Source organism: Strongylocentrotus purpuratus, unplaced genomic scaffold (genome assembly GCF_000002235.5).
Source record: "Strongylocentrotus purpuratus isolate Spur 01 unplaced genomic scaffold, Spur_5.0 spur5_scaffold_20, whole genome shotgun sequence".
In the NCBI taxonomy this organism is placed as follows: Eukaryota; Metazoa; Echinodermata; class Echinoidea; order Camarodonta; family Strongylocentrotidae; genus Strongylocentrotus; species Strongylocentrotus purpuratus.
The window spans coordinates 3,760,303-3,773,725 of NW_022145606.1; the positions used below are offsets into that span (position 1 = coordinate 3,760,303).

Sequence of the window (13,423 nt, forward strand, 5' to 3'; positions counted from 1 at the left end):
ACATTAAAGCAGTCTTTATATCTTTTTTATACCGAATTCACAAAAATAATCTATACAAAATTCTTACCTTATCCTTTTCTTGAGTAAAGACTGGTTAAACTTAAAACATCACAGAAAATCTGAGACACTGTCTGTAAATCTTCGCTGGGAAGTTGCCTGAATGTAACAATCATTCGGGAATCGCACACACACTGTACTGTATTTTGTAGCCGCGCTCGCACAAAGAAACTTTTTAAATGTAAACCAATGGGGATCTCACCAAAAATTCAATCATGTCGCCCGTTAACCGGGGCATGCGGGCATCTTTTAAGAGACTATTGACCGGTAGTCGGGCATGGCTAGACCCCCGACTCCAAATTTGACCAACAAGATGGCTAGATTTCTAAAGAGAGGTATATAACAGTTTCTATTTCCTATTCTACTTCCTTTTCCTTTGGATTACTCTACTTTATATTCAGAAGATGACAATGTTCAAGTTCTTAATTCACACTTTCCTTCTCTCTCCATTTCATTACCCGCTTACTCTCTTGTACTCCCCTTCTCTCTCTCTCTCTCTCTCTCTCTCTCTATCCGTCTCTATTCTATGACTACGTACACTCTCATCCTCTTTCGTCAAAAATAATGACAAGGTCAATGCAAACTACAAGGACAACCATTTACCTTTTTATTTAGTTTATTTAGTCGACAGGGGAAGATTGCATGGTAGTCCTCTCAATATAGACTATTACGCATGATCTGAATTTCAAATCCAAGTAATCAACCGACGAGTATATGGGGTTGTCTGAAAATGAAGGGTATGAGAAGGATAAGGATGTGCCATCAATTTATGCTGATAGAAATTTTTTTATTTACATATCGAAACATGATACATTTTGATGGATAAGTGGACTCATTGAAAAGTTTAATCATTTAAGAAAAAACGTATCCGGACAATAGTGGGACTTTGAACACACACAGTTCATCAAGAAGATGCATGTGACTGCCTAGAGCAGAAAATTGTATTCTTAAAGAATAAAAGGAGAAAAGAGTGAATCGCACTGTCCACAGCTGACTCTAAAGTAAATGAAAGATAAATAGATGTCGAAATGTGTTTCTCAAAATGCACTCCCATTTCTATCTCTCTATGATAGATAGATCAATATGGATCAATCTTTTTCCTTCTTTTATTTTTAAATGCAAATAGGGCCTGCTTGTTTGAACGACGGTAATCTTGATATTTCTATAAACAACGCTCTTTATTAAAAAGAAAGGCCCGATTCGGTTTATCTTTACAATGTTTATTCAGGCTTGACGTATTGAAAGATAAATGCTTTTGAAGTGTTGATTTGTTGCTTTGATACATTGCTACTACACACAGAGCATAAGGAAGGGGGGATAACTGTTATAAGCTACTGAAACAAATACCTTCTTCTCCTCCTTCTTCATCTTCTCCTCCTTCTTTCATTTTTCATTCATTCTTTTCAGTCATTCCTTTCACCCATTCACCCTTATGCAGAGATGCCAACCTCTTGACACAAAAAAAACAGACTTAGTATCCTACAAAAAAAAAAAAGATTTTCACGAAAACTCAACACTACCACCGGCCTGTCGGCCCCGTGCTAGTAAAATTGCAGAAAAATGTGTTGCTGGTAAGTACGTTCAAATAAAATGTTTGCTCTTTTATTAAAAAATAATGAGAAAATTGTAAAGCAAAATTTTGGTTGAGGTTGCGGTGGTTTACTTGTACATGTTTCTATGCAATTTTTTTTGTTATGGGTTAAAAAAAATAAATGAAAAATTGTATTTTAAGAGGTGATATCGTATGATCGTATTTCACACTTAATATCTTACTAAATACGATTTAATCGTACTGGTTGGCATCTCTGCTTATGTATTCACTCGTTATTTTACTTTCCTTCCCATCACCTACCGCTATCTTGGATATGTCGTTATCCGTCATGTTACCTTTCCTCATTCTTACTTCTCTAAATATTTCTCAACAATACGAGACAATGGATTGGTTTACTAACATATTCAGATGTATGGATGTTTCTTTCCTGGCGACTTACCAACGATTTATTCCATTAACCTGTTATTAATGAACGAACTACAGTACTTATAATCCAGTCTGCTTACATCACATGTTGCTATGTTGGACAAGCCTCAGGCATGTTTGCAGGTTGTCAAGAGCAACCTTTGTATGCACACAATTTGAATACGGTAGTAAACGGGTCCTTTAACAAAGGCCTATGCATTAAATGAAACTTCATTACAAAAATGGCCAATTCATAGTTGTTCAACACTTTTGTGGTAATTAAACAGAGCTCATGTGAACTAGAAAGTACTACACTATACACTACATAAGACCAAAGAAAAACACTAATAATGTTCTGTTGTAGTATAATGCATATCACATTATGATATAACGCCACTATGCGTTTCTAAAGGACTTTAAGATTTTCCTACCCCGACTTGAGCTCTGGTAACCGCAGTGCTCAGTGCATTCAAGGAATGCATCCTACCAAGTACCCACTTACTACACCTGGGTTGAGTGTGGCAAATGCAGATTAATGTCTTGCCAAAGGACATTAGTGCCATGGCAGGATTCGAACCCTGTACCTTGTGGTGTACATTCCGTAGACTCAGGGCCTAATTTATATATCTTGCTGTACAAGGTAAAAATAGTAGGATAAAAGGAACTGGCAACTATGTCCAGTTCCTTTTATCCTACTATTTTAATAATGAGTAGGAAAATCACTGCAAAAATTAGATATAACAGTGGTCTTTATACAAGAGAGTACAAGGCTCTAATTTGAGATAAGCAGGATAAAGTTCCGGACAAATATTATAGAGGAGAGAAGTGGTAACGTTTTGAATGGGGTTGATCAGGTCGCATACGATTTGCCAACAATTGAGCTAAAGTTCCAAACCAGTAAATTATCACGAGTGGTCCTTTGTCACACGTTCTATGTCACGCCAATTCCAATGTCAAGTGGCCTCTATACTGATCGCAATGTATCTCTGTTCATATAATAAACCTCTGGAATCCTCTCTTGGACTTCGTGGCACTGATTGCCTTCCATACACCCATCTCATTTGAGATATCAGAAAGCAAGACATACTGTGACAGACCATGAACGCTACGCCATATATAAGTGGTCATTATCATATCCTTTCTCATCTTCGACTACATTTATCCATGTTCTTATCAGCAACCTTTAGAATGCATTCTCTGAATTCTTGGCACTGATCGCCTTCTATACAATCATCTCATCTGGGAGGTCAAAAAGCAAGTACAGGCCAAGAAAGGTGCGCCGGGTATAGGCATACGTGGTCATTATCAAATCCTTTCTCATCTTCAACTACATTTATCTCTGTCCTTATCATAAACCTCTAGAATCCTTTCTCTGACTTGTTGGCACTGATCGCCTTCCATACAGCACGTCACCATCTCGTCTAAGAGGTCAGAAAGCAAGACATACTGTGACAGACCATGAACGATGCGCCTGATATAAGTGGTCATTATCACATCCTTTCTCATGTTCAACTACATGTATCTCTGTTCTTATCATAAACCTCTCGAATGCTTTCTCTGAATTCTTGGCACTGATCGCCTTCTATACAACCATCTTATCTGAGAGGTCAGAAAGCAAGAACAGACCATGAATGCTGCGGATGATATAAGCATCGGTATTCATTATAAGATCCTTTATTATCTTCCACTATCTCTGTTCTTATCATAAACCTCTAGAATCCTTTCTCTGACTTGTTGGCACTGATCGCCTTCCACACAGCTAGTCACCATCTCATCTAAGAGTTCCGAGCCCAGAAGATACTCTGGCACACCATGGACGGTGCGCCCTCTACGATGGTCAGTGATCCTGTCCTGCTGGTAGTTATAGGTTCGGATCTTCTCAGAACGCCCTCCTGTGCCGACCTGGGAACTGCGCATTGATCGCTCGGAGCTGGTCTGGTCTGCTAGGATGCGGTTGTAGATACGAGTCTGGAGCATCGTCATGGCAATGGAACGATTCTTGTGCTGGGAACGTTCTTGTTGACTCTCAGCCGAGATGCCTGATGTTGGATGAAAATGAGATTAAAGAAAGAAAAATAAACAATTATTTAACTTGTATTTGTTTTGCTTAATCACTTTTGATTCAACCTCCCCCAGATGAAAAACACAAAAGACCAATGGCCCACTAGATCAGCAACCCACAAGACCAATGGCCCACTAGATCAGCGACCCACAAGACCAATTGCTCACTAGATCAGCTACACACAAGACCAATGGCTCACTTGATCAGCAACCCACAAGACCAATGGCCCACTAGATCAGCGACCCACAAGACCAATGGCTTACTAGATCAGCTACACACAAGACCAATAGCTCACTAGATCAGCAACACACACAACAAATGGCTCACTAGATCAGCAACCCACAAGACCAATGGCTCGCTAGATCAGCAACCCACAAGACCAACGGCCCACTAGATCAGCTTCACACACGACCAATGGCTCGCTGGATCAGCAATGCACACAAGACCAATGGCTCACTAGATCAGCAGCACACAAGACCAATGGCCCACTAGATCAGCTACACACACGACCAATGGCCCACTAGATCAGCTACACACACGACCAATGGCTCGCTGGATCAGCAACACACAAGACCAATGACTCACTAGATCAGCAACCCACAAGACCAATGGCTCGCTGGATCAGCTACACAAAAGTCTAATGGCTCGCTGGATCAGCAACCCACAAGACCAATGACTCACTAGATCAGCAACCCACAAGACCAATGGCTCGCTGGATCAGCTACACAAAAGTCCAATGGCTCGCTGGATCAGCTACACACAAGACCAATTGCTCGCTGGATCAGCAACCCACAAGACCAATGGCTGACTAGATCAGCGACCCACAACCCATTGTTAATGACTTAGGTCGTCTTGTGGATAGTAATATACAAGTGTGAATGAGGCGTTACAATACCTGTTGGTAGATGAGTAATTCTGACAGCACTGTCAGTTGTGTTCACATGCTGTCCTCCCGCTCCACTAGCTTTCTTGGTCTCCACCCTCAAATCTTTAGGGTCCAGTTTCAGATCAATCTACGGTGAAAAGAATATTGTCATTGTCATCAGAAAATGCATCCCCTATATTATAGCTTTACAAGAGTTAAAAAGATTCCAAATCAATTTTTCAGCAGCTTTTTGGAACGTATAGCACCATGTTATATTAATTTAAACAATGGGAGTAATGAGCATTTGGACAAAACAAAATTTCCCCTCTCAACAATTTAGCATGGCTGCTATATTTTGCTTTAGTATTTCAAAGAATTAATTCCTGCCAGGTACCCATTTTACCTTACCTGGGCCGAGTGTGGCAAATGTAGATTAATTTCTTGCCAAAGGATGTAAGTGAGGTGGCTTGGTCTTGAACCCTGTATGATGTGGTTAACAGTCCAGTGACATACCCACTAGACCATGACATATCCACATTGACAAATATTATAGTAATCTCCTAGACACTGGCAACTGGGAAGGAATAGGCCAACTAAAATAAGCATGGCCCACAGGCCTTCCTTCACACACCTGGTCGAGTGCACAGGTATCTAACATCTCATGGTTTTATTTCCAGTCAGGGCTCAGTACGGTCAAATATTACTTTTTGTTGTTGAAGGAGTATAATTCCTTCTATGTAATTTTAAAGCTGAGAATCTCCTCTTTAAAAACAAGACTAAAAACTTGTTGGGGTTTTGTGGTGCCTGGTCACATACATAACATTAGCTATTATTGAATTCTGGAGAAGTAATAGATAGAGAGAGAGAGATGAATAGAAAGAAAGGAATTGCAGAGCAATATGTAAGATCTGTTGGTTATCAAAATGGAGGCTGTTTCTGGTGATTGATAATTTCTAACCTCGGTAAAAAACGAGTGGTGTCGAAATCCCCATGACAGCCCAAAATTCAATGACACCAGACTTAGTAAAATACAATTAATGGGTGTTCAAGTCTTGCCCAAGGCGAATTGGAAGTCCTCATAAAAAACATCCAATGGGGAGTGGTTGGTGGAAATTACAGAGCAATTACAGAGCAATATGTAGTATGTAATGAAACGATTAATGTCAAAAGTTCCAATGACAGCCCATACTTATTTGTCTTTAAGGGATTCAAACCTGTACCTCTTTAGGTTGTGGTAGCACCGCTATAGCCATGGTGCTGGTGTGTATACGCCCCTTGCTCTCTGTCCTTGGTACCCTCTGTACTCGGTGCACCCCTGCCTCCTGCCTTAGAAGCAGGTATGCCTGGTCACCGCTCATACTAACACTAGCATGTCTTAAACCACCTGAGGGAAAAAAAAGTTATCACTGGTTTACTCACTTTAGCATGACTTAAAACACCTGGGAATAAAAAAAGGTATCTTGGTTACTCACAATATGCTCATGCTTTAAATATACCATGTCCCTTTTGCAGCCAACATCAAATTCTGTAAAACTTTGCAGGAATTATGAATATATCATGTATGTCCTATCTGTGAAATTTAAACGTTAGCAGTGTCCTAATATTCAAATTATGCAAGGAAACCCATTTACTTGCTAGACTTCACTGTTGGACACTATTGAATGACTGACTGGATTTTCTTCTTCTTTGGTAACAACATACGTTAAATGAGCTGTATTAGCCCAGCAATCGCCAGGTTCCCATTTACACCAGGGTGGGAAGTGGCAAATGTGGGTTAAAGTGACTCGGTAAATTGTTGGTAAATTGTTGAAGGTTGATGAGAGACCTGCATAATTTTTGTATGAAATGTTACTATTTATATTCCTTCTACCGTACTAACCCACCAACATGCAGAAAATCCTGAAAAGATTCTCAAACCACAAATATATTGAAGGTTTTCTCTGAAGGCATCACTGTGCGACACACTTTAACAGTAAATTCTCCAAACCAATTTTTGAATTTTCCCAACCATTTTCCCATGAAAATAAGACATAAAACAGGCTTTTAAAAATCTTTCAACACTTACCTATATGTTTGGAATGGTATATAGAGTCAATTCATTGCTTTGTGACAATTTACATTCACCTAAATTTTAATGAAATTATAATAACTTATTTGGGAGAATTCAGGAATAGATCAGATCATTTTTTCTCCAATTTTATCATTAATAATGGGTTGTTTTCACTCAAACTTTCAGATTAATTGTAATTGCACATCTAGCAAAGAAGTCACTACTTTTGCACCATTTTCTCTGATCTGCACAACGTTACCAAGTCCCTTTAAAGTCAAGCCAAAGAACTTCAGTACATGCTTGGGATTTGAACCCTAAACCCTAGGTCTGAGAGTCAAGCGCTTGAACCATCGTATCACAACACCATCACCATAGCATGAGTCCTGGGGGTATTTCACTAAGCCTTTTTTTAATGACAAATGACAAAAATCAGTGACAACTTTGCTGATAACTAATCAGAAGCAAGGATTTCACTAGCTTATAACAGAAACTGTCATTTGTCACTGATGACAAGTTTTGTGAAACACCTCACTGTAACCACTCACCCATATCTGTTGTGAAGTACTCTAAGACGCTGAACGTCCATCCCCTGTAAGCTGCGTAACGCTGGTACATCTCAAACATGTCTGCCGCAAACAACATGGCCTCTTGACCTCCGACCCCTGCCGTGAACTCCATGATGACATCGTTATCGTCCGTTTCCTCCGAGGGCAACAGTAGGTCAACCAACTGGGAGAAGAATAGAGAGAGAAGGAGAGAAAAAGTTAACGTATCATATGAATTAATATATGTACAGACATGGAGAAAATAAATTGTAAAGGCCAAGAAACTAATAGAAAGTAATATATCATCTTAAAGTAACAACACACAAATAATCATATCTGGCATATTTTTGGTGGTTTTGTGGTGTCTGGTCACAATTAACCTTTGAAATCTGAAGAACCTTTGGCCCTTACCTCTTCTGATATATCAGCAATCATGGCGTCGAGGTCGTCCTTCTCAGCTGCTGCTAACTCCTGCATCTCCTTATCTTGACTGGTATCTGATGGTTCTACAGAAGGAACATAGCAAGGTCAGAACATAGCCTGTCAGAACTAAAACCTAGGCCCCATTTCACAAAAATTGTCATCAGTGACAATTGACAGTTTTTGTTATAAGCTACTGAAATCTTTGCTTCTGATTGGTTATCAGCAGATTTGTCACTGACTTTTGTCATTGAAAAAAATGATTTGTGAAACGTTCCCCTGAAGCTGTCATTATGAATGACATTTATTAACATGGAAACCAAACATGAATACGATGCTGAAGCTCAGATACAAATATTGTCTACTTACGTTGTTATTTGTTTATTGATATTATTTAAAATCATTATAATTCTTCTTCTTTGTCTTCTTCTTCTTAATTATGCACGATGGCGCAGTGCTCGAGCAGTGGTCTTGTAAATTGGAGGTGTCAGGTTCAAAACCAATCAAGTGGTATCATGGCATTAATCCTCAATCACAAGTCCCTCAAAGAAGACAAAAAGCCATCTATTCCCTGGTTACTTTAATAATTACAAGCATAAGCATGCTTTCTTAGCAGTCTGGTAAAACCAACCAACCAACCAAGCATTATTATTATTATATCATCATCATCATTATTATAATTGTTACTATTATCATCATTATTACTATTAAAGCCCGTCTGCACTAGTTTGGCCAGGGGGGATTAGACCTCCCTGCAAGGTCACTGACAGGTGGTTATCTCTTTAAAACAGCTCTCAATTAATATAAGAAAAAGGGGATCATGGGGGAACAACAGGAACCGATTAGGCATTGTTTGATATACAGATATAGAGGGCGCAAGTAGCTATACGTAGTAGAGTGGGGATTTAAATTTATTATAATTATGTCATCACTTTTATTATTATTATATTATCATTACTATTATTTTGCATTATCATTATTTTTCAGTTGAAGTACCTTCAATAAGACGTTGAAGCTCTGTAATCTCTTCTTCAGCTGACGTTAGCTCCTCCCATTTATCAAGCACAGCTCCCAGCTCCATCAAGGATCCTCTTAGCTCCTTCTGCTTAGAATCTGACATGGGATCCCCTCTCTAACAAACAAACAAAGAAACCAACATTTACATTTGGTGGACAGTTGCTAAAATCGATTTTGATTTATCATTATTGATTTACCAATAGAAGCCATTGAACAGCTCCTAGCTCCATCAAGGATTCTCTTAGCTCCTTCTGCTTAGAGTCTGACATGGGATCCCCTCTCTGACAAACGAACAAAATTGGGGCAAAATAAAATATATCAACATAGTGCAACTCGGTTTTTTGTACCTTAAAACACAGATGCGAGGACCTACATCAGGGATGATAGTGAGCATTAAAAAAAAATATGTTTTTTGTTTTCCCTCAACCACGCCCCCCTTGAGTAAAAAAAAAAGAAGAAGAGGATTCGCAGGGAAAAAGTGGCATCTAACAAAATTCTCCCCTTTTGAGTAAGAAAATTGGGAAAAAAATAGGGCAAAATAGGGAAGAATAGAGAAAATAAGGGGGAAATCAGGAAAATCAGGATAAAATGGGGAAGAAAAGAAAAAGAAAAAAATAATAAATTGGGAAGAAGAAAAAAATTTGGAAAAAATAAAAAAATTGGGAAACCAATATCAATCAGGTTTTTATCAGGCCTGCTACATGTACACGCACATGCATACTTAGGGTACTTGATTAGAAGAAATAAAAACATATGGGAGGAATGAAGGAAAATAAAGAACCGGTCTTGGAAGAATGATGATCAAATACAGAATCTTCTAACACCACGAAAGAGCATAAGAAAGCCTGGTCCAAGGTTGCCAATTTTAATCCCTCATGGTTCAAAGATTTTTTAAATGTTTAATCATTCACAAATATGGAAATCATGCAGGCTATCTTAAAAACCGGGGGTTACAGCAAAAATTGGTTCATAAGAAATGTCTTAGAAAAGCCCTCCTTAGTATCATAACTTAGGCCTACACCGGTTGTCATATCACAACCAAACAGAAAGTTCTCTACAACAGTGTATGAGGCAGCTGTGTCTACATGCATACAACACATATAACCATGTGCTGCATAATATCTGACCTGAAGTGACTCTGAGATGGCCTGGTGCTCCTTTGTCAGATGATCCATGTAGCATCTGAACTCTGGGCTCTTGGGGGAGAGGGGATCACCAGTCTTGTTCCCAGCACTAGATCCATAGGCCTGCATTCGGTAAAGGGCACTGAGTGGAGACTGGTAATTACTTCTAACATGATCACCTTTCAATGTAGAATACGATGCTCTTGTTGAGAAATGGTGATACATCAGTCTACATTGTGTACTTGCATTTTGATGTGCCAAAGGAAAAAGAATAAGGTTCTTAAGAAAATGATGTGATAGTTGTTTGATTTGTTTCAAATCCATGCAAGAAAAATGTTGTTTGGAAGTTTCTGATGTACTTTGTGAAAATACTGATTTAATCCACACAGTGTGGCAAGTAATTAGCATATTAGGCTCCGCTCCATGTGTCTTTGTACAGGTCCGAAGAAATACCCTGGGCCTTGGCAAATGCTGATGATGGTAGTGTGTTGGAAACACCTGTTGATTAAGGCTACTTGTAGAAACAAGTCTGCATGTGCGTCTGGTGATATGTGTGGTGTGCATACTGCTGTTTAACATCTGTACACGTGAACAAGACATCCTTTTAGGTAGATCTTGGATACACATCCGCCCTGGAGAGAGAGAGGGAGAGAGAGAGAGAGAGAGAGAGAGAGAGAGAGAGAGAGAGAGAGAGGGAGAGAGAGATTAACTAAAAGATAGACTACTACTATTGAGGGCCAAAGGTGCCCCACCCACTGATCGTGCTTGAGCTTGAGTTGGCCGTTGGGCTGAATCCTAAGAATTAGATCTAGGTCTACGTCTAGATCTAGTCTATGTAACATTTTTGCACACATCCTGCACTTGTAACAAATAAATGGGAGAACAAAAACAATTATTGTTGAAGCACTTATGACGACCGCCCCCCCCCCCCCGGCCCCCAACCCCTCCCCTCCCCTCCCCTCTCCCCGCCCACGAAACTTGACGCGAATGTTAACATATGGGACTTCACAAAATAAAGGCAGTCTTTCTTTTCACTCTAAAACCATCAAACATAAACAAAATGTATCAAAATGGAAGTAATTCGTGGATAAACTTTGTTTGTTATATCAAAAGCATATATCGGTGGAATATCATATCAGGAATGAACGAAAATATACAAGAAAATGTTCTGGCCTTACCGCAGAGTAGCGCTATGGACGTCGCCATGTTTTCACACGATCACAACTCATCGAGATTGTTCTCAATTCTCGGATATAATAACCCTGACTCGGCAGCAAACCAGATTGGCAAAAAAGAGACACCGGTCTCTTAATTTATATCGTTGTTTATACTGTATGTCATGTCCGCAGTCCACCGGGCGTTGTGAAGAGAGATCTCCGGAGCTGAGACAAGTGACATTATAATATTTCTTGTGAGAAAGCCTGAGAGAGGCATCCGTCTTTTGGGGCTAGAGTTTATTTCTTCTTTTTCAGATTTAAAGGTAAGACCCTCATGCCTTTGCTAAACAGTTGCACTTGAAGTAATGTTGATAACGTTTTCTCGTGAAATAAACCACTGCCTGGAACTAGCCACTGCACTGGTCATCGAGTGTACACACAGCTCAGTGACACACACATTCATAGGCCTACACGCAATTCACAATCAGCCACTACTTCTACTTCTACTTCTATGGTGATACTCATCAACGCCTGTTCAGCATCTAGATGAGGATAAAGCATAGAGTTGTATAATTATACAGCTCTATGCGGTACAGTTCCTGAAAAGGGAACTAAATTGTTTCAAGAGCCACCTTGAACTGCTCCAAAGAGGGCAGTTCAACGATGATTTGAGGTAGCTCGTCCCAGTCCTTAAGTGTCCTGGGGAAATAACTAAATTTGTAAGAGTCCATTGAAGAGCCTAGTCTCATATATCGTTGTTGTTGACTCCTCCTTGTAGTGCGCTGCCACTAGTCTAGGCCTACGTACAAATGAGCAGTGGCTTATTTTACGAGAATATCTATTTACAGGCCTTAAATTTCGTCATTTTTAGGGCAAGGCCAGTTTGGCCTCGAGTTTGGCACGTGCCCCCCCTAAAATTTCCAGGATCGGTTGAAATTTTGTAGACCCCTTTTTTTGACCTCGATCGATTACATGTACGTGCCCCCCCAAACACCAAACTCTGGCTACGCGCCTGCAAACAAGGCGGCGGCCCGCAAGCCTTAGATTTAGCAGCCAGGAGCACTGAGGGGCAATTTTTTTTTTAAGTTGCCCTTTGCCACGGGAATTTACCAGAGCAAGGGGCAATTTTCCAAAAACAGATAGGCCGCTTATCTAATCATAAGTTCAAAGAGAGTCTACAAATGTTAATTTCATAATGTGAATAGATCGAACGATCAATTTAATAACTTTTTAATCTTAACAATATGAACAGGAAATATTGATTAAGAACATCAAACTTGCACATTAAACAGTATTTTAAAGTAACTAAAAATATTGATGAGCAAATGAATAAATAAATTGTCAATTTCACAAACATCGAACGTCAGAAGGACTTAATTGGCAAGTTTACCGGGCCGGGTATTCCAAATCAAAATCGCACCTCACACACAAACCTTCCGCCACTCTCTCGGTAGTAGGAGCAAATTTGAAGAAATTATCTTTTTAACTGTTGTATAGAAAGGTCTACATAGGCCTAACTAATGAAATAAGATGTAAAAATGTCCTTATAGACATTCGACAGCTGAAAGTGACACGCTCAGCTCAGTTGCGTAACGTGCATTCACGAAACCAAAATCGTTCCTCGCACACACACTCTCGCCACTTTTGGTGGGAAGCTGTCGGGCTGGAAGTTTGCCAGCGAAACCGATGCACCCTCGGAATTTTACCGGGACTCGAAACGTTCGTCTTGGGAAGCTGGCGGGGTAGCTTTTTGAAGCGAGGTTGGCTGGTGGCAAAATGAGAGTAACTACGATCGAGAACATCGTAGGTGTTCTTAACTTATTAATAAGATAATTCTAAATTCTATTTGAGATAAAATAATAAACTAGGCCTAGTCTACAAACAAACCTCGACAGATCTCTAACGACTATTTGAATGCTTGTTTATTTCTCCATTTGACGATTTGTTTTCTTGATCCTGGCCTTCGATTTGTTCGTACGTGCGTGCGTCAACAGCATGCACCATATGCACATCATGCGATCGCATAATATGAACGTACGTACGTACGTGCGCTAGCGCATTGCCTATATAATAACAAAGGGCGCATTTTCACGGCACTTGCGCCTTATTAAAGCACTAAATACGAAGCTAGAAGAGAGCTCGTGGGCGGCAAACTGTTCGTGATTCGTG

The 13,423-nt window shown here is 39.8% G+C and overlaps 2 protein-coding genes across 2 annotated transcripts in view; one reads left to right on the forward strand and one right to left on the reverse strand.

Moving 5' to 3' along the window:
- Positions 1–1,151: 1,151 nt before the first annotated feature.
- LOC593361 (peptide chain release factor 1-like, mitochondrial) lies at positions 1,152–11,446 on the reverse strand. Its single transcript, XM_030992637.1, has 8 exons — positions 11,276–11,446; positions 10,101–10,729; positions 8,953–9,088; positions 7,948–8,042; positions 7,537–7,720; positions 6,162–6,325; positions 4,972–5,089; positions 1,152–4,053 (listed from the first exon to the last, which is right to left on the reverse strand). The coding sequence occupies exons 1-8, from the start codon at positions 11,301–11,303 to the stop codon at positions 3,692–3,694; spliced, it is 1,716 nt and encodes a 571-aa protein (XP_030848497.1). The 5' UTR covers positions 11,304–11,446; the 3' UTR covers positions 1,152–3,691.
- Positions 11,447–11,478: 32 nt separating this feature from the next.
- LOC575618 (dynamin-binding protein) overlaps positions 11,479–13,423 on the forward strand; it is a 55,416-nt gene continuing 53,471 nt past the window's right edge. The window contains exon 1 of the mRNA XM_030993216.1: positions 11,479–11,577. The gene's annotated coding sequence lies outside the window, so the exon portion shown is untranslated. The remainder of the gene's footprint in view (positions 11,578–13,423) is intronic.